This window comes from Ambystoma mexicanum, chromosome 6q (assembly GCF_040938575.1).
Source record: "Ambystoma mexicanum isolate Mex_15411 chromosome 6q, UKY_AmexF1_1, whole genome shotgun sequence".
In the NCBI taxonomy this organism is placed as follows: Eukaryota; Metazoa; Chordata; class Amphibia; order Caudata; family Ambystomatidae; genus Ambystoma; species Ambystoma mexicanum.
Window position 1 is genome coordinate 614469763 of NC_090937.1, and position 22734 is coordinate 614492496.

At 43.9% G+C, this 22734-nt stretch overlaps 1 protein-coding gene across 3 annotated transcripts in view; it reads right to left on the reverse strand.

Annotated features, from left to right (window-relative positions):
• Positions 1 to 447: 447 nt before the first annotated feature.
• The window catches only part of INTU (inturned planar cell polarity protein), a 1700152-nt gene continuing 1677865 nt past the window's right edge, over positions 448 to 22734 (reverse strand). For all 3 annotated transcript variants that reach the window (XM_069631109.1, XM_069631111.1, XM_069631110.1), the window contains exon 16: positions 448 to 1242. In XM_069631109.1, coding sequence (XP_069487210.1) covers positions 1131 to 1242 — 112 coding nt within the window. In that variant the 3' untranslated portion in view covers positions 448 to 1130. The remainder of the gene's footprint in view (positions 1243 to 22734) is intronic.

The following is a 22734-nucleotide window of genomic DNA, read 5'->3' on the forward strand; positions in this document are numbered from 1 at the left end:
TAGTGACTAGGATGAGGAACTAAAATGAAGAAGAGGAAGTAGGAAGTGGGACTAGTACTGTGATTCAGTCTCCATGAAGTACAGGGCTCTGCAGTTGTCTTCTGTTGTTTACTTGTGCCTGCACTGGTTTATGTTGGCAGGAAGGCATGGCAAGCAGCAGGACACTAAAAACAACAATCTGTGATGCAGTAAATACATGCCAGTAGCACTGCGAGTTCCCAGGCCAACTAGCTGCTCTGCTTTTCCATAACGTGTCCCTTCTATCTCATCTCTGTACCAATGTTTTGGCCACAAGGTAACGGCTAAAGGGAAGGATACACTGTGTGTGAAAGACAAAAACAGATTGAAGTACTTGCAAATATAGAGAGCGCTACATACACTATGCACCCTCCCAACAATGAAAAAGAACTTCCCCAAAGTAAAGGTGTAGACGCAAAACTAGGAAAAGAAACTTTTGAAATGAGTTATTAGACTCAATTCGTTTAATAGGTAACAGAATAAAATGGCCGAAATTCATTGCGTTTAGTCAACAACTTTCTTTGAATAGAAACAATACATTCTACAAAAATAATCTATGTACTCATGCAAAATGTAGACTCAAATCTGCAAAAAGTCTTCAATTATTTGGATACACTCAAATAAGCATTATTCATGTTTTTGTAATACAGTCAGACACGTCAATTCTTGCGAAATTCAAATAGCTTAAAAATGCTCACAAATCAGTCAGCTCACTTTGAAAGGGACAAATATTCACATTGATATTGAAACACTGTACAAAACATACATTCAGAAGGAATGCATTTTAAATAGATTCAAGGAAAGCTTAGTAAAATTGAAATAAGTGCTCCCGAGCACCACTCAAACCGACATGCCTTCAACACAACTGTGAAACGACGATACACTTAAAAAATTCTTCTATCATAAAGTTAGCAAAATAGAGAATCTCTGCATTTTTAAGACACAATTGATTCTGTAAAAAAGACAACAGCCTGCATTATTCATAAAATGATCACATAAGGTGTGCCGATGCAGTCCAATTGAAAACTCTGCAGAGCATTGGAGTTCCCTTTTTCATCCTTTTCAGTGGGTGGAAACAGCAGCAGAGACGGGCATGCTTGTGCCGCACACAGCTAGGTGGCTATTCCAAAAGATAGCTTAAATGCCAGCTCAGCTGCAATTTCTGTGACAGACTCGTGAAAACACACATAAAACTCGCGAGGTTGTGGATGCAGGAACAGTCTCCTGCAAAAAACAAGAGAAGCGGAATGTCAGCACACTCAATCTGTGTGTTTCAAAGATGAGAAAAACAAACAATGAAAACAACCTGGATTGTGTTATTTAATACACATACAACTCAACCAGTGTTTCACAATGTTTCCAGACCACCAGGTTGTCAATTTACCTGTGATACTTAATCATATGTCCAATGAAATAGCGTGATCATTGTCCGCCACTAGCTTTAGTGACATTGATGAAAAACAAAACTTGAAATCAAATTAGACCGAAAAGAATATCTCAAATGTGTCTAGAAAGGTAGGTGTGATAAGGTACTGGCCACAATGAAGGGCTGGTACACGCGTAAGTAGAACAAAAACATGTATTTCGCTGTGAGAACACGTCCAGTCGCGGTGGGGTCCTGGCTCCAAATGATCTTGCTGCCCTGTAACCGTCACCTTCAGAATGCCCCTGACTCCAACACCCCTGACTCCAACATTCTAAGGATCACTTGCGCAGAGGCTGCGACAAATCAAATCAGATCCAATCAGTAGTTAAATAGGAGCTGAAGCACAAGTCAATAATACCTGGAACAAAACGAATACATCATATAATCCTGAAATTGTTTGGGTAATCCTGCAACTAGGTATTGGCAAACTGGACTACATGAGGCACCATGTTCCACATGTTCTGGTTGCACAACACAATGACCAGTTTGCGTATGAACAGACTTGGGCAACTAGCGCGTAGGCTAGCAACCACTGTATCTTCACCAAGATATGTTGCACAACTAGCAGGCACTTGTACATGCAGATTTTTGCAATGTCTTGCAGGTGAACTCACTGAGTAATTAAGACACATTCGTCCTCTAAACGCACATTTGTATCCTGTCTATCCTCATGGGATCGGAGAACTGGGACATACAAGTTTGATCTTAAATTTGCCAACCACAAACTTCCTCATCTTAGCACTGCGGCGGTGATCAGCGTAAGCCTTTATCCCTGGTTGTTTCCTACCTACCCGTTCCATTCCAGAACCATGTCACATGAGAACAAACTGAACTTCTGGACTTTGTCCCTCAACCATCCAGGAAATACCTCTGTTCATGGCAATCTTCATCTCAGTAATGCAAAAGGTTTTTTCCCCGTAATGGAATGTGGGTTAACGTGATAGGACAATAATACACTTTGCAAAACTCTTGATCAATTCCCCTTATTTGAATCCACGTTCTTGACGTTGTCCTTATTAAAGAGAGGTATCGGAATGCTGAATGCCTCAAGGTGCGAATTCAGTGTCATTATCCTTGACAACTGTTGTGGGTAAGCCCTCCAGGATAAGCTTCCCCACACGACTAGTAGTGCCTTCAAGCATGCACGCAACATAAGGACATATGGAATGGTAATTAATGGGTGCACACATGTACCAGGCCCTCATCTATAACTCAAATGGGCCCATAACATCCATGGCAATTATTGACTGCAGGCACTCCGGGATTTATGCTATGTCAATCGTGACACTACTCTTTGAAAAACTGTCACTGAAAGCACAAACACTGCACTCCCATGCAGATTTTCCTACCCCATGATCCAGGTTCAGGCAGTGATGCCATTTACTGCAAGGCTTTGCAGCAAGGTGCACAAAAACTGGGGAAAGCATGACTTCCCCTTTCTTCGTTTGTGCAAGTGCTACAGGCCCCTCTATGCAATGGCGCATACTTATCAAAATAACTTACAGCCAATAGGCTGTTACAGAAGGGTTGAAACAATTGGGGCAAGCGCACTTGCCTGGTTGATATTCTCATCGCAGGCCAGCCCGCTGTTGCATATTAATGTCTGCCTTCACAATGAAGTGCGATTGCATGGCATAATACCACTACATAGTTGATTTACAAAGAAAATTAAGTATTCAATTGAAAACAGGTTTATTATATAGAAGAATAAATTAGGGGACTCATGCACACACGATGTTGCAAATGGATCAGTTGAGCATGGATGTACGTAAATAATGAGATTTTGGAAACCACCTTTCAAGCAAGATACGGGATGAACATAAGTAACAAGCACTTTGGCTATTTCCTACAGTAACAAGCAACAAGGAATGCTAATATTGATGCTATTTAAGTTTTATACCACGGCCTTGATAAAGCCCAGTAGAGCGAGAATTCATGGCCATGTAGTCGGCTTGTTCATGGATTCAATCTACTAGTATGTTAGATCAGGCTAGACCATAAACTTGGCTTGTTCATCAATTCAATCTACTAGTATGTTAGATCAGGCTAGACTGTAAACTTGGCTTGTACATGGATTCAATCTACTAGTATGTTAGATCGGGCTAGATTGTAAACTTGGCTTGTTTGTGAATTTAATCTACTAGTATGTTAGATCCGGCTAGACTGTAAACTTGGCTTGTACATGGGCTCGGGCCAATAACTTGAGCTGCTAGCCCATTATCCTCCATTCCAGCACCTGGAACGGGGGATGAATGCCACATTAGTTGTGAGATATTCCGGACGAAAAGAGGAGATGTCAACATAGTCAGAAACCTGCCCTCAGCAATAGAAACAAAACAAAACGAAGCAGATACATCTTGTAAAAACAGATGGAAAAAACTAACCAGGGGAAGGCCATCTATGCACTGAGTCCATGCACCAGCCAAAGACATTCTTCAGTAGTGTCTGGCCAAACGAAAGATCCAATCTAGAACCAACACCCATACAAACAGCATGATAAGAAGGGCAAATGGCTGCATTGAAAATAACTTCAACTAGGGACATGGAGTACAAAATTCAATTGAATACAACTTGCTTCTCGCATCATGGACATGAATCGTAGCAGGGAGTGAGATTTCAGTCTTAAACTAAGATTCCAGAATTTAGAAATCATCTACTGTGCAGCTGAGGCCTTTGCTGTCTGGTTTACTGGAGTGTGGGCCCCAGTCATTCCAAACAGCCCGATTGGGCCAACTAGACCAGAGACGACAATTAGCTATTGTTCAAATCGTAATAGCTTTCTGTTTATTGTACAAATGCATATATCATATGAAAAGTATATTTACAATGTTTATATTCATTGGTCAGCTCCACAAACCAACTGTAATACATCCCTTCACAAACCACTCATTCACAACTCATTCATACAGTCATCATATTAACAAAAAATTAGAAACAGGTGATGTTCTGTTTAAATCACAGTAATAGGTCAAAGAGTTCTTAAATTAAGCACTCAATTATTTCACAATGTGCCCCTCTGCTAGTATTCAGGGGGTTTAGAAAACCATTGTCAACATGTTTCGGTTGAGTTCTCTTAACGAGGATGAAACAGTCCCCTCGTGTCATGACTTAATATTCAACCTTCTTCAGGACAAAGGGGCAATCGCCGATTCTGCGTTGTCTCTTGATAGAAAGACAAAGGTGACGGATGTATGTGGCGAGAGAGCCTTAGATCTACAAATAAAAAATGAATGGCGTTGTCATCTCTGTGTTTACTTAAAAAAATTAAGTTACTTAATATTCCAATACAGTTTTCTTAATTTGCTGTATGACACCTGCTCACCTCCTCTGAAACTTTTCAGGGGCTGGCATACTGGTAAGATGGAATGAATCCCGTCGTGAATGCTCCCAGAAGTGGCGCTTCACATGATGTATGCCCTATAATGAAAAAGGACATATGTATTTTTTAAAAAAAGGAAGGAACTACCTGGACAGTTGGGACCCAATAAAGTGGTTCTACAATAACGGGTTGGTACTCACTGTTTTTTTTTAAAAAAGAGCAAAGAGAACTAGTTTCTTGTTTGTCTCTTGTGGCCCGGTTAGGGGGCGAATTTATTCAAGCAAACAGCCGTGTATTTGAAACCGCCTGCAGAGGATAGAACAAAGCATGTATAACATGCATTTAGCTGCTGTGGCTTAGTAGTGTAGCTACCCATCCATACTAAGCCATATAAGGTACATAAGCACATTGGCATTTAAAATGGAAACGCTTACTTGTATCAACCGTGTAGTTCATCACGATTGTGACACACTGGGGAAGAGGCCAGTTGTGGAATCCCACATAGTGTGTGGCCGTGGACCAAAGTAGGACAGCTCAAGATGTGGCGTCGTTACATCGACAATGTGTTTATCATCTGGCGAGGGGACCATACATCTCTCCTTTCTTTCCATAAATGGCTCAATACTTGTGATCTGAACATTAAATTCACTATTGAGTGGAGTAAAGAAGAGGTAAGTTTTCTGGATCTTATGATCAGAAAACAAGGCAACAACTTAGCCACCACACTTTACAGAAAAGCCACGGATAAGAATACTTTATTGCACTACTCAAGCTTTCACCCAGAGAGTCTTAAATTTAACCTACCCTACGGCCAATTTTTGCGGATTCGACGCAATTGTACTGATAAGGAGGACTACAACATACATGCCGCACAACTTCAAGCTAGGCTGGACTCCCGGGGGTACCCAAAACGTTTGGTGAAAAACAACCTGAAAAGAGCTGTGAATACAAACAGAGGAACTTTCTCTACAAGGCAAGGACAAAAAACCGAATGAGAGATTGGTCTGTGTTACTACATTCAATCCCATCAGTAACACAATCAGAAAAATAATTAACCGAAACTGGGATTTGGTAAAATATCCCGGAACACTATCACGGAAACCAATGTTCGCATTTAAACGTAACTGTAATCTGTGACAAAAACTGGTTCATACCTACCGTGAGAAACCCCGAGATGCCATCATCATGAACCAATGGGGACTCCCCCCCATTATTGGCCACTATAAATGTGGCAATTGCAGTGTCTGCCCCTTGACTGAGACTAAACACACCTTCCAATACAGGGACAAGACGTGGGTGATGAAAAATCATACCAACTGCTGCACGAAGAATGCAATTTATGTGATATCGTGTCCATGCGACCTACTATATGTAGGGAAAACCGTCAGAGCAGTGAAGGTCCGCATTGGAGAACATTGTTCGTGCATCAGAAACCAGACCCCTGACAAGCCTTTGGTCGATCATTTTAAGAGATACAACCATAAAGATACAGAAATGAAGTGGTTTGTTTTACAAACTCTGAACTTGAAAACAAGAGGCGGGGACATGGCAACGGCTCTCCACCGTCTTGAACAGAAATGGATTTATTCCTTAGACACAGTACATCACGGGTTAAATATTTCAGTAGAGTGGAATGTACTAAACAACAATTAATTCTTTGTGAACTATCTTGCTCACAATACGCTGTACATGCAAGTTTCCCTCAACTGCGAGGTGTGTATGGACGGTATTCCGACCTGTGACTCGTTAGAGCACATACAGATTTCTGGATCACGGGATAGCAGTAACTATGAGGGACGACACGAACATACGTATCAGACGCTTTAGGCATGATTGCCTGGACCAGTAAGTCCACAATTTACTAACAAGGTAAGTAAGCCCGGTCTCTATGTTGATGTTGCTCAATCTTAAGACACCTCGATCTATTCCATTAGTTCGATCTATTTCATTAGTTCAATCGCAGCTCCACAATATGAGTTCTTCACTTTGTCTCCCACATTTTATTATGCACGAACTTCATTGGAGGAGTATTGTGAACTACAAAACCAACAATGCAAAGCCACCCACCATTGTGAGGCGACGCGATAACATGCATTTAGATGCTTCAGGCGCGGCTTTCTCTGGACTATTAAGCCCATTCTCTAGTAAAGCAAGCCTGCCGAGTTCCTGTGTCCCATTTTGAGACACACCTCGAGCCATGACAAGAAAAAGTTTTTCACTGTTTCTTTTTACATTTTAAATTACATGCAGTAGCACTGTGGACTGCAAAGCCCACAATCCTGAGGGGCTGTTTATGGACGCTAAAGCGCATGCGCGCTGAGCTTCCACTCAATCTTGACTCACGAAAGGTGCCACAGCAGCAACAGTTTAACCTGCTGCGTTAGTATTTATCAACGGCCTAGCAAGGTAATGAAACACCTAGATTGACAGAAAGTGACTCTGTAGCGTACTATGTCTTCACGGCACAATGACCGTAGAGTTAATCAACATGCCGCATTGTGCTTGTGTTCATTTAGGCAGCCACACGGCCCAGTGGAGACTACTTTGGTCCACGGCCACACACTATGTGGGATTCCACAACTGGCCTCTTCCCCAGTGTGTCACAATCGTGATGAACTACACGGTTGATACAAGTAAGCGTTTCCATTTTAAATGCCAATGTGCTTATGTACCTTATATCGCTTAGTATGGATGGGTAGCTACACTACTAAGCCACAGCAGCTAAATGCATGTTATACATGCTTTGTTCTCTCCTCTGCAGGCGGTTTCAAATACACGGCTGTTTGCTTGAATAAATTCGCCCCCTAACCGGGCCACAAGAGACAAACAAGAAACTAGTTCTCTTCGCTCTTTTTTTAAAAAAAAAAACAGTGAGTACCAACCCGTTATTGTATTCACTTTGTCTCCCACATTATTGGGTCCCAACTGTCCAGGTAGTTCCTTCCTTTTTTAAAAAAATACATGTGTCCTTTTTCATTATAGGGCATACATCACGTGAAGCGCCACTTCTGGGAGCATTCACGACGGGATTCATTCCATCTTACCAGTTTGCCAGCCCCTGAAAAGTTTCAGAGGAGGTGAGCAGGTGTCATACAGCAAATTAAGAAAACTGTATTGGAATATTAAGTAACTTAATTTTTTGAGTAAACACAGAGATGACAACGCCATTCATTTTTTATTTGTAGATCTAAGGCTCTCTCGCCACATACATCCTCCACCTTTGTCTTTCTATCAAGAGGCAACGCAGAATCGGCGATTGCCCCCTGTCCTGAAGAAGGTTGAATATTAAGTCACGACACGAGGGGGCTGTTTCATCCTCGTTAAGAGAACTCAACCGAAACATGTTGACAATGGTTTTCTAAACCCCCTGAATACTAGCAGAGGGGCACATTGTGAAATAATTGAGTGCTTAATTTAAGAACTGTTTGACCTATTACTGTGATTTAAACAGAACATCACCTGTTTCTAATTTTTTGTTAATATGATGACTGTATGAATGAGTTGTGAATGAGTGGTTTGTGAAGGGATGTATTACAGTTGGTTTGTGGAGCTGACCAATGAATATAAACATTGTAAATATACTTTTCATATGATATATGCATTTGTACAATAAACAGAAAGCTATTACGATTTGAACAATAGCTAATTGTCGTCTCTGGTCTAGTTGGCCCAATCTCTCTATTATATTATAGAACAGCCTGGAGGGCCATAGACGTTAATCAGGCTCCCCTTTTCTTACTCCTATTCCAAACAGCCCTACATAAATCCAGACAATGTAGATCGCTCTCAGCCTCAGAAGACTGGGCAAAAACCCCCGAGTACTAGCATGGGAAGAAAAGTGTGAAGCAGTACTGTTGAGCCTGGAAAGTCAATTGGAAGACTTGCTGCTGACCCCAGGATCAGTAAAGATAAAACTAAAGTGCAAGGATTGGATTACCACCATTGATGAAATAGCCCAGTTCAAACTCCATCAGGATTTAGCAGCTGAACCAAGAAAATTAGAAGGGCTGCAGCCATACATAAAAAGATGCCCACATCCGGGGACCCAAACAGTCTTTATGAGAATCCGCCTCAATATCTGTAATACCGGATAAATCATTGCAGCCTGGGATCCCATTTAGATTCTGTGGCGAAATAAACAGGAAAGAAACACTGATGCACCTGTCTACCACCTGTTCGCATTTCACGCAGCAAAGATCTCAAGTGTTCAGTCATTTCCTAGCCAACTATACAACAGTGACAGCTAATAGATGGTGGAAATATGTACTTAGTGGACAAAAATCGAACTTGATAATCGCTACAGTCGGTTTCTACAGAGAAGTCTTGGGACCAGCTCTGGCAATAAAATCTTCGGTACAGATGTGTCGTAAATAGGAAATCCAGACAGGTGACCTGGACTGGTAAATGATGAAGGAAATAATCTATCTTTTTTCAAAGAAGCAAAAGGACGACTGATTTACCTAAAAGTTTTTGTGTAAACTGTAAAAGTAATAAATAATAAACAAAAAAAGAAGAGTGCTTCAGAACGATTTATTGTAAACAACTCTTCTGATTAACGGTGAATGTACAAACACCTTTAGGATAAAAGGATGGGTACAGTCCAACAATTTCCGTATCTTCATAGATAAAACTGCAAATGTTTCAGCAGAGGGAAGGGATAGCCATCCATGTGGAAGGGTGTCACTAACACCAGGACTGGCAAAGGGTGACCATTGGAGCTGAAAGTTATGAAGTGTACCGACCTACTTCAGGAAAGAGACATCCTTTTAAGGAAATACTGGGCCTATTATGTCTGTCAGCTCCACCAGAACACTGTATATAGTGTTGTAGTAGAACGTGATGGAGACCTAAGTAGAGTTGTAGGGATATCTACTCATAGGAACAGGGCTACCATAGCTGGGAAGCCTATAGTATGGTCCCTTAGGAAATAGATGTTGAATGGCGATCTAAATCACCCAGGCCTATCCTCATAAGATTGAGCAGGCTCAGTGGGTTGCCAGTCTTGAGAGGGTGCTACAGTCTTGTCCAGACCTAAATCCATCAAACGGAATAGTCTCATTGTTTGCAACTTAGAAGCTTTTAATCTATTCAGTACCAAGTAGTGTATCTTTTTCGGAACTAGAAGCATTGTCTAACCTCCCTAATTATTACACAGATGATGGACGTTAAGCCAAATCTTGGCCAAGTGTTTCTGCTGAAGTTTTCGCTTTATCTGCCTGCGGTGGCCTTGCGAGGCAGAGGATTTTTTGGAAGCATGATCCTTGTCATCAAAGTTTGGAAGAGAATGTGTAAGTAAATTGACAATAATCAGCTCTGCATTAGTCCTCTTTATTTATTTATTAAAAATTCTTATATCATCGCGCTACACGCCCCTATGCTTCAGGGCGCGCACGAAAAGACACACACAGACAACAGATACAAATAGTATTAGAACGGCACGCAAGAGGAAACCATGACGGAAACCTTCGGTCAGCTGAGAGCAAAAATAATAAAACACACTACAGAGAATGACCCTAATCACGCGGGAGGTTAAATAGTTTTCAGCTCCTTTTTAAACTTAGTAGTTGTGTCTGTGGCTCTAAATTCGGGTGATAGCATATTCCAAAAATCAGGACCTTGTACACTGAAACTCCGTCCACCAGCCTTTACCAGTTTAAATCTAGGTTTAACCAGCCTCATACGGTGCGGGGGCCTGAGTGGGCCGCAGGAGATCTGAGGTTCAAGGTGAGCTACCAGATACCGGGGTGCTGTGTTCGTCACACATTTATATGTGAGTGTCAGGACTTTGTGTCTTATTCTGAGCCTTAAGGGCAGCTAATGAAGGCTATGCCTTTCTGCTGTAACATGCGCTCGCCTGGTGAGTCCTGAAACTGCCCTCACTGCCCTATTCTGGGAGACCTGCAAAGCTGCAATGGAGGAGTGGGCACAACCGCCAAGCAAGCTATTACAGTAGTCCAACCGTGTGTTAATGAGAACGGAGGCCAGCGTGGCTAAGTTCTCATGTACACGAAAAGGGCGAATATTCCAAAGCAGCTTTGTGATCAACCCACACGCAGACCGAATTGACGCAACCTGGTGAGACATGGACAGTTCGGCAGCCAGGACCACGTCTAGGGTTTTTTCTCTTTCTACCACAGGAATTGGCATGCCGAGGAGCAGGAAGTGACCATATTCACCTGGAGGAGACCTCAGCCTTGGTCTAAGTTGCTCCGTTTTTTTTCATTTAAGGTCAAGGAATTTGCAGCCATCCAAGAATGGATGGCTTTATAAATGGCATTCAACTTTTCTGTATCCTTGTTATAAGAGCCTGACACTTTGATGGTCACCTGTGTGTCACCGGCATAATTAGCCGCGTAGACACCAAGGCTTATCAACAGGAGCAGGAAGGGGATCAAATTGACGTTAAATAGGGTGGGCGAAATGCAAGAACCCTGCGGCACTCCGCAAGTGACAGGTGAGGGGACTGAGCAAACTTCGCCTATGTTTTCCATAGAATTTCTGGGGTCCAAAAAGGAAGCAATCCAACCGGCTGCTTTGTGGGAACAACCAATCAGGGACAATAATCTGCCTTTGAGTAAACTATGGTCCACAAGGTCAAATGCAGAAGATAAATCTAACAAGTTAAGGATTGATAATTGCCCTTGGTCTAAATTTAGTAATAGGTTCGGCTGAAGGTCAAGCATTGTGGTCTCGGTGCCGTGCCCCTTACAGAAACCAGATTGACAGGACAAAAGCATATCATTATCTTCCAAGAATGTTTGGAATTGTGAATGTGCCACCTTATCAACAGTTTTTAGTAAGAAGGAAGGGAACATTGGTAATAGGACAATCATTATCAAGAATGAAAGGGTTCAAGGATTCCTTCTTTAATAGTGGGGGTCACCCAGGCCTCCTTCAAAAATAAGGGAACACTACTCTCAGCGAAAGAACAATTGACAAACTTGGTTACCCAAGGGCCGAGGATAACCCTACACTCTATGAACATAGTGGATGGACAAGTGTCGCTTTGACATGATGTAGGTTTCATTCCAGAAATAGTTTGTATGATGAATGTTTCAGTGCAGGGGGTAAAATCAAAAGCGTGGGAAGTGGACTCCAATGGCGGTTCCTCTAACATCTTGCAACAGAACGTCTACGGTATCCTTAGTTTATTGGATATTAGCCACCAGAGATGCCACCTTGTTGTAGAAAAAGTTATGGATTGATTGACACCATATCATTAGCGGGCCCTACTAGTAGGGATGGGGGTTTGCTTTTAAACTCCCGAAGGATTGAAAACAATTCCTTGGAGCCAGAATTGGCATTCTGGATACAGCGATTGTAGGTTTGTGATTTTGCTTTAATCAACGCTTCTTTGTATTTTTTTGCCAGCGTTTTGTATTCAAGTAGTGATGTACTGGAGGGGTCTTTACGCCAGTGTCGCTTCGCTAGGGATGTCTTGGGTCGTGCCGCAGGATCAGACTTATTCTTCACCGTGGGATCATCACACTGAAGTTTCAGGAAAAGGGCAGTTAACAGCAAACCAAAGAAATTGACTTGAAGCAGCAAAAGTAAAGGTTAGACGGAGCGCCATTGGGAAGATGCAGGTTGCGGGAACATATTCTTCATTTGCACATGCACTCCCAAGTATTTCTTTCAGGGAAAGGAATGTTTCAGCCTAATACCAGGACATGGCCACAATCTGAAGGAAAGGGGGAGGGATCTAGATACATTGATAACCTTTCATGAAAATGAAAGCATTGAGTGCATTAGTCGTTACATTTCAATGATACAACATTTAGGTGCAAATTAAGCATTTTCTTCAAACACCCGCTCTCTTGCTTTGCAGAGTTGTGTTTGCAAGCACTGGTGCCAAAAACGTTCAAAGATGTGTGGTGGGCCGGAAGAAGGAGTTGTACTCAAGTTGAACATTTGAACTTCTTTTATTTAAAGAATAAAGAAAATACCTATCTCTCCCTACCTAACCAACTAAAATAAAGCTGCTCGTCTGTCATCAGAAAGTCCATAAATGAAAAATGTCCTCAGTCCAAACCTACATCTAACCTGTACCTACCACTATTAACAAATAACTTAACTGGGTTAAATGAATTTCTCTGTTCGAATGGCCTCCCCTTTGCCGTTTTGTCTTGTGGCTTGTTCTCAGGGTTTCTTCATTGGATCCCATGCTTCCAAGGGTAAATGTCACTTTAGGATAATCTCTTTAGATAAGACCGGCAGGTCTGAAGGTCTGATTCACAAGTTCTTGTAACTCTTTCCAACTGTTCATATACCCCCAACTTATATGATCCTCAAAATTATTGTGTTTTAACACTCGCTTTCAACTGTTAGGCAGAATCCTCTGGAGTACCCTTAGGGAACACTAAAGGTGATTAAGTCTACAAGTGGCAATACAATTTCACCTTTGGTACAAGCGTGTACTACACAGTTATAGTGGTAGCAGTAGCGGAGCAGCCAGACTTATCCCAGGAGTAAATGAGCAGTAATAGGAATTACACGGTTTATAGTGAATATGTTGAATGACATTTTTTCGAATGTCAAAAAAATGCTGAAAAAATGTTTATTTTTTTTATTTATTTTTTTTCATGGGGTGGTTCCCCCCAAACCACCAGTTTTTTTTATTTTCAATTTATTTTTACTAGCTAAACCAAAAAAAACATACGAATTAAAAAAAAACATATTCAAAATGTTTTTTTAGCCTTATAATTTTTGACATTATTGCATTCGAATCTTTTTTATTTTTTTAGACATTTTAACTGGATACCGAATTACACAAAGTACTACAATTACTGTGGCTCAAGCAAACACTGACTCAAGGTTTCTGGTTAAAAAATATAAGTACATTTATTTTTAAACCATCTGTTCACAAAACACTTCACTTCTATTAAACAAAACCACACTCTTAAATATACTACACACAACCAATTCCCTTGGTTTAGGACAATTCAAGGTAAGTACCTTAGGATTTGACAGACCGGTCGGTGTTGTGAAACAAAAGACGTTACCGGGGGTTAAGAAACGCTCACTTTTTGACAGTAATGACAGTTCGGTCTTACGAAAGAAAAGTGTACCCGTGGGAAGAATTGTAACCGTAGTCACACTTAGCACTCTGAATAAAAACCAAGGCAAAGGGGATAAAAATCATAGGCAATACTTTTGTCAAGGCACTAGGATCAGAGCACGTGTTAAAAAATGCAGTTAAAGTCAATAGGCCTGCGTTCAGTGTCAAATGGAGCAGGGCTCTGTTGTCGAGGATCACACGTTTAGAACAGTTCGAGGTGAACGATGCCAGGAGTACTTGGATATTGTCAAAGGGAGGCAAAAGTTATAAGAGGGAAGGAAGAAAGGACCAGCCTTTGGTAAGAAAAAGGGGTTCACCCCGATTTCTCAAGGTCGGACGTAGAGAACGACCAAATGTGCACAGTACCTTATTCGTATGAAGAAAGCTGCTGCCACGGCAGTCGTTTCTGGTAGTTCCTGCAAACTCATGGTTCCTGGAGCTTCAGTCGTGGGACAAGAAGGAGGAGGTCTGTGTAGCAGGTACTAGAATTCATATTTAGTCAAAAGAGTAGAAACAATTGCAGTAACATCACTGGGATGTTGAACAGGCCTGGGTATCATCAGACACTCTTATTAAAGTAATGCTACTGTTTGAATGTATCAAGCTGCATTTTGATTCTGCTGCATCAGTCAATACACAGGGGGTCCCCCCCACATCCAGAGCTTTAAGGTGAATAAAATGAGGTAAGAGAAAGTGTCTGGATTAAGTGACAGATTTGGGTGCCAACAAGTGCGTTCTTCCCATTAAAGCAGTGTGCTATGCACAGAATCAAATGTGCAGTGAATTACGTACAGCGTCTGTGGGGGGAAAATGGAAAGTTTGACTATCTTTGAGGGGCATCATAGTCCCCATTGTAAAGTAAAGTGGACTCAAAAGAGGGGATTAGACATACAGCCTCATCATGAGTGAACGGTAATACAGCAGTAATTCTGCCTACGCAGAATGACTGCTACCGCCATCGTGTTTGGCAGAATGACTGTCGTATTATGACTTTTCGAAAGCGTACACACACCACTGGCGTTAACAGTCATTCTGTCCAGTGGAGTTACTGCTGAAAAGTACTGGACAACAGTAAATCTGTCCAGAATTGGTGGAATTACTGTGACTACCCCCGCCGGTCACATTAAGTGCTAATTACGGCAGCGCCATTGCCAGAATGAAAAGCATGGCAGCAGCCAGCTTAAAAAACACAATCCACACTCAATCTACTATTTCCTGTTGACATCCAAACACCATAGCAGTCGTAACATGTCATAGAAAAAGGTAAAGGCCATACTCCCAGAGATGAGGTTGCATTAGCAGAAATGTACTGAGTCAGAGCTGCAGGTACTGCAGACAAGGCAGTGAGTCACACAGAAGAGCTGTATGGCAGCAGGCATCTAAAGACCTCTGCCCAGAGGAAGACTACCATATAGTCTTCCATCAGGGACACGGTGGTGGCAGTGGGCATTGTCCCACGCGACTCAGCAGACTGCAGGAAGAGGTGAAACAAACCCAAATATAGGGTTTGCAGCCTTGCCACAGGGGAGAGCGCAGCCACGGGAGGTGGCACTGTGGAACCCATCACCCTGACACCGTGGGAGGAGAAGGCCAGCTCTATCCTCCACATGGAAGGGATTGGGAGTGCAGAGGCCAAAGCATGCGTCCCCCGAGCATAGATGAGCACAACAGGCAAGAGAATGGGCAAACACATGGCAATCAGTGCAAAGGCACATCGGATATATGCATGTGCCAGGGGAGGTGGGAACATGTATTGCACATGTAATGTAGGTGAAATGTGCAAGTCAACACAGGGAAACATGAGAAGAACCATGTGTGCCATGACAGTCCATGTTGGCAAGTGAACCCGCAGTGCTCTCACAACAACAAGCAACACTGGCAGGCCAACAGGCAATGTTCACATGCATGCATTGTGTACACCCTCAGCAGACACTACCTCCACCTAGCAGTAACAGCACTCATTGGTCTAAAACCACCCTTGGCCATCATACAAAATGTGTGTAATCAGATAAAACCCAATGTTGTACGAGTGTCTTGCTAGCACATTAACATGTATGCTAGATGATTAACAGCATGTAATTATCCACCCAACAGGTACAGAGCCCACTGAACCTGAAGAAGCCGGGCCCACCACTGCCCTGGCCACTGCTGGCAGTGCGACCATCTCTACCCCTGCAAAGGCCGGACACGAAAGGGAGGAAGAGCGGGAAGGAGGCAGCAAAGCCACAGGGCACCACCCTTTTGGCAACTGTGGAAGGCATCAAGGAAACCACCGTCCCCACAGTGGTGCCCAGTGTGACCTCCCCCCATCAGCCATGCAGGTGGCATTGCAGAAGCCGATGCAGGTGCAGCCACAGTCACTCCATAGCTGGTCCCTGCAGCAATACAGAAAGATGCTGTACACGTGCCAGCACCCGCACATCTGGGTCCTGTCACCCCTCATCACCAACGTGGAACATGCGTCACCACTGCAAACCTCTTCAAGACACAGGCAGTGAAAGCACCTCCCATGAGGATGACGACATGGGCTTCCGCTCACTCTGTTTCAGCCCCATTCGTCCCAAGGGCCCACCATCTGTGCCACACCACAGCAGTCATATGGGCGAGGCTGGATGCCATTGAGCAGTACCAGGCCTCAATTTAAAAAGGCGTCCTGTTCCCTCTGCCAGACCACCAGTGCCATCACCATGGTAGGGCAGAGGATGGGTAACATACGCAGGGCATCGTGGCCATTGAAGAGTCCTTCGATTCATGCATGCAGCTGACTCTGAAGGTGTCTGAGCCCTCCACCTCCATCACCCCCACTGAACCCTGCAAGGTGCCGCTCCTTGTGCCACCTCACACCTAAGGGTCCTGGGAGAAGGCCAAAAGGCATAGGAAGTAACATTCAGCATGCACATTTAGTTCAAGAGAGGTAGGTGATGAGGGTGTGTTGGGGCAGGGGGTGGGATGGGAGGGTTTGTTGGAGATGGTGTTTTAGGGAGCGAGAGGAGGGTGATGAGGGTGTTTTCACATTTGATAATTAAATACTAGTTCATTCAAAGCAACGTGAACAGAGGATAGCACAGGGGCAACATGCTGGTCTTGGAAGCAAGACCACGCAGAGCAACAGCGGTTCGAATCCACGAATCCACGCTTAGAAACCTAACTCTGGTACTAAGCGTGTTATAAAAAACAAATAAATAAATGCTAGGATATTCCTTATTGTGTGCATGTGTGTAATCCATAATGTGACTATATACAGAGGTGCGTAGCATGTGGGTATCAATGTGCTAAAAAATGGACTAGAGGTTCTTGCCGAACCAGATGTCCACACCTACCCTCTTCCCTCTCACTGTGTGGCTGCGCAGCACCTGCAGATAGTGAGTCCTCATCAGGAGGCAGCGGGACATTCCACGTGATGCAAATGTTGTGCAGCATGGCACAGGCAAGAACAATTTGTCTGACCTCCGCTGGCCTGTACATCAAGGCCCCTCCAGTCTGGTGTAATCACCGGAAACTAACTTCAACAAGCTAAAGGTTTGCTCGATATGCAGCCTGGTCTGGACATGTACCTTGTTGTAGGCTATTTCCTGTGGTGTCGGTGGATTGCACACAGGCGTCATCAGCCATGGTAGCTGGGGGTATTTAGAGTCACTTGCAAGGGCAAAGGGTATAGGTGACAGTCACAGAGCATAGTGTATGTGTTGCATTTTCCAACACATGTTGATGGGCATTCTGTGCATTTTACAAGTATTGTCATACAACATGATTTACCATCACAGTACTTGAATGTGGAGTAATTTATTACGGGGAAAATTTGCATTGTCGTGTAACACCATGCACACAGCTCACAGCCAGGACTCGTTGCTTTCAGGGTCTGTGATTGGCATGTAACAATGCCATGGTGCCTGTGGTGGGCGTGTGTTTTGCTCTTGTGCATGTGCCCTGATGGGTGCTTAGTTGTATTTGTGCAGGTTTGTGTTGTCTTTGTCTATTTCAGAATGGCTTCACACACATGGTTACATGGCATTACTTTCTGCCAGTGTTGCATGGTCTTTGTGCAATGTTGAACTTTGTCATTCCATGTATAGGGATTGTATAATGTTGCATTGTGGTTCCTGTAGTCCTGTGTGTGTGTATGTTGCTTGCCTGGTGGGCCAATATGCGTTGGCGACTTACTACTGCATTGTCAACCATGTCCGTGTCCTGTGGGTTGTTGGCTGTCATGTGCGGGGTGAGGGGCCAGGTCCTGTATGTGCAGGGCCTTGACCGGGCATGCATTGTTCAGCTGTATTTATTTATTTATTTTTTGGTAATGCCCCCCGCTCACATGGCATTTCACTGGTGCTGCGAGATCAGTTGATGTGATGGCACGTGTACTCAACCAATATCCATGTCGGGGTGCACTCTATGCCTCTCCATGTATCCAGGAAGTGTGCTGTTCCACAGGACCATGGCATTGTGGGTGGAACCAGGGCAGCGGGCACAGCAGTGTGTAATGAGGTCAGGATTGCAGGTGACCTGGACAGCATTCAGGGGGTGATACTGCTTCGTGTTGCGGTATTCCTCTTCAGATGCCTGGGGGGCCACCTACACCATGTGGGTGCAGTCCAGAGCGGCAATCACACATTGGACACGTGGGTGCCAAGAAATGAAAGGTAGACGCAAGCTTCAGCAGTGGGGCAAAGGCTGTTCTAATGTTTATCCTGCTCTCTTTGTCCTACTGGATCAGGGTGAGCAGCTCAGCAATAGTCTCCCTGTCCAGTCGGTACAGGATGATTTACTGGTTGTCAGTCAAGGCCCAAAGGGTGAGGGCCTGGCCCGGGGCATGGGCGCTCGCCTTGCATAGCATCTCCTCCTCTCTGCACCCCCCTGTACCGAGTGCTTTTCTTCCAGCCTGTGCAGTTCAATGCAGAGCAGGAGCAGCTGCATGGCCATATTCGCAACTAGTGGCAACAAGGTGTTGCAAAATAGGTTTGGGGAACGTGTGGGCCGTATGCACCCTTCCTGAGTGGATTGGGTGTGCCATTCATTTAATTTTCATCATTTGTATGCCATTTACTGCCACCTTTCATGTGGAGGTAACTGCACTGTGTTTTTTGGCAGAATTACCACCTGTTATTGGCAGTATTTCAACTTGTAATACAGCGGAAATACAGTTTTGTATCCGGGGCTAATGCTGCCATATGTTGGCAGTAATTCCACTGGCACTAATTCCCCTGGGGCTTATTCCACTGGATTACCATCGACTCCTAATTCGGCGGTATGGTAAAAGTGCCAGTTATTCCGTACCCTCACTTTTACCATATACCACCAGACTCATAATGAGCCTCATATTGACAAATGCACTGAATTGTTTTTACAACACTGTGATTCTCTATTAGAGGGACTACACTCGTAGAGATTTAGATTTTCAATCTTACAAATGCAATAAACACAAAAACAATTAAATAAAATACCTATTTTAAAGTGAAAGGAACAGCTAGGTTTTCTGTGCAAGCCAGCTATATATGTATATACAATCACACAAATTATCAAGGGGGGGTCCTGGTAGTCCCTCTGCCAGACATTAGTCCTGGTTACGAGAGACTTACCCAGAGTCTTTAGCTCACTATCTTTCACAGAGGAGAAATATCCAAAACATATCAGTCTTTGTCCTGCCCTGCCCCTGGGGACAGTCCAGCACCGAAATGCTATGCAATTTTCCTCCCTCTGAACAAGAGTACCAACAGCAACCCCAGACACGTCACTGATGAGGTTCAACCAGGCTGAAACACGTGTCTGGGGTTGCTGTTGGTACTCTTGTTCAGAAGAGAATTGCCAGGCATTTCAGTGCTGGACTGCCATTGGGAAGGACAGACTGATATGTAGTGGAAATTTCTCTTCTGTGAAAGGATGGTGAGCTAAAGACTCTGGTTGAGACTCTAACCCAGATATTGGCCGGTAGTAGAGAAATTCCCAGAACCCCCCCCTTGTTTTTGAATATTAAGTAGCTTTGGGGTTTCACCCTAAGTTACAAGGGAAATCCAGACGTGGAACCCTTGCTCACTGCTCTTAGAGAGGCACAGCTCCCCCTCACTGATGAGGTCCAACCAGGCCGAAACACATGTCTGGGGTTGCTGTTGGTACTCTTGTTCAGAAGAGAATTGCCAGGCATTTCGGTGCTTGACTGCCCTTGGGCAGGGCAAAGACTGACATGTGGTGGAAATTTCTGTTCTGTGAATTAGGCTGTTCTTAGCCAGACACTGATGGTCAGAAAGGCATTTGTGCTAGCCTAGAGTCAGGGGCATTGGGATTACTTCTTGTGTGCATGCCAACAAGGTGGAGTGCCACATGACACTACATTGTCATTAGCATCACTCTCAGAGGGTGCTGCACTGGCAGGGTCTGTGGCACGTAATGTGAGCTTTTCCTACACATCTTTGTGCCATGTGGAAAAGTGTTTGCTCATCGAAGAAGACCAGAGTTCCTTTTTGCAGAGGTTGAGATTACAAAGCCCCTCTCCCGCTCCGCCCCCCCACTCCAAAAGTCTCTTTTTCCAGAAAGTTGAAGTACCGGGCTACCCATAAGCAGACTAGTGGGGATGTCATGGATGGGGATGACTGCTGACCATCTCTGGTCCACTTAAAGGAAGGCCTTCTGTGGGAGACTGCCAAATACAGCTGAGGCACAGATTTGGTGACCCAGGCCATAGACGGCCAGCTTGCTCAGACCTGTGAGCAATGCTAGGGCTGTGAGCCTGCCCTAGTCTCTGTTTGGCTGGGGGCATCTCACTCTCTGGGGCCCCGTTGGTGCCATCTTCTGAGAGACCCAGTGCCTGATGCGGATTGTCTCAATGGGTGGATTACTGGGGTTCTAGTTCTGGACCCCACTCCAAAGGAGCATGATTCCGCCCTTCGAGTTGGTGCTGTCTGGAGCTTGGCCCTGCCTGAGTTTGGATTTGTTTTACTGGCTGGCTAACATTCTTACACTGAGGAGAAAACCCTTGGGAGAATACATTTTTCGTTTTTTAGCTGGCTGGCCACTCTTCCCCCATGACATCTAAAATAGGATATGCTTACATCTTTGACAGCTGTTGGCTCTATGTAAGTTACCTGCTAAAAAGACACTATGCATTAGGGTAGCTGCCTTTCTCCAAGCAAAGACAATAGGAAACAATAGCGTGTAAACAAGTGGAAGGGGTCACTGAAAGCACAGAGATCCCCTAGATTGGCAAGGGAAAGCTGGAAGCTCATTCGGCAGACAGGACCTTGCAATCCCTGTTATGAATCAAACAGTTCTACTGTTCCCATGGAGAATAAGGCTAACAGTCCATTGGTCAAAATTTAAGAAAGGATTATTACTAAGAATGATATTGTAGAAATTGGAAAGGCTTTGTGGAATATGGTGAGAAAGAGAATGAATTCTTTCTACCGGTCCATTAGTCTGTTTAAAGTAGATGATACATTTATATAAAAGTTATGACATTGCATATGATAATGGTCCTTCCTGCTCTGATCAACCCCGACCAGACCAGGTTTATGTTGATAGAAGCAGATACAATGATATCAAATGGGGTTAAATATAGTGGATTGCGGGAGAGCCCAGGGAATTTCATTTTACATACTGGCACTTGACACAAATAAAGTATTTGATAGGTTGGATTGGCACTATACGTGAAAGGTTTTGAAGGCCTATGTGCTTGGCCTCACTTATCTCCTGTCTATTGGCACATTTCCAAAAGCCAGTTATGAAATTGAGGATTAATGGGGCAGTTTTTGCTCCTATCTATATTTTGTGGGGATTGCGGTAGCGATGTCCCCAATTCCATCACTTTTGACTCTCTCTACGGTGCCTTTAGTCAAAGATTAAGGGAGAAAGAAGAAATACAAGGGATCCTCAAAGACAAAGGGCGTATGACTTCATATGCAGACAGTGTCCTTTTTTTGCACGTTAAGGACTTAGCAATCTATTCCTGCCGTAATGGAGGAGTTGAGAAGCTTCATATAAGTGTATCGCTTTGCAGAGAATGACAGTAAACCAAGGGGCCTTAATGTGCCCATCCCCACAAAAGCCATGTCAGTGATCAAAAACCAGTACCCTTTCATTTGGTCTGACAGCTCTTTGGATTACTTGGGGGGGGGGTCAAACTAACGCATTCCCAGGGGACCCGATTAGAGCAGATTTCTAGCTACTAATCCAATAGTTCAATAGAAATATTAAGGGATGACAGGGGTGGTAAATATCGAGGTTAGGTCACATCCGGGCCTTTTAAAGGAATTGAATTCCCAAATTTGTGTAGGCGTGTCACAGGCTCTTCTGGTGTTAGTCCCCTCTACCCTGGTAAGGCTCTTTCGGTTTGATTGGGCTAAGAAAAGGCCTAATAATTCAGTAAGGTAATGATGAGGAGGGTCTCTTTTGGGAGTCCAGGGGTATGCTGTGTTAAGCGATATCAATGGGCGACCCAGATCTTCGATAGCTGTGTGTGGAAGGACGTAGGAGGTTCAGCTTGATAGCCTGACATTGAGCAGAAAGAAGATGGAGGACATTTGTCCTGTCTTCCATTTATATATGCTGGGAATGGAGGACTACATGCTTTGCCCCTCAGCTCGACCAGAGCCACCCTTCATTACTGGTACAGGGCTTTGAATCAATGGGAAACCTGGGGAATATAATCACTGGCCCCTGGGAATACAGAATCTACATCATGTTTTGAGGGTCAGGCTTTTGGGGGCCTGGGAAAGGCATGGCCTCCCTCCTCTCTCCCAGTAGTTTCATCTGAGATGATCTCTAACATTTTAAGATTGTAAGAGGAGATTTCACTTAGATTATCATGAGAGATTTCGATATGTTCAGATTTGCCCCTGAGAAAAAAAAGGCTGGTTCCCACCAGTTGTCCTCGTTCGAGCTGTTGTATGCAGAGCACATCTCAAAAGGGATGGCAGCAAGATT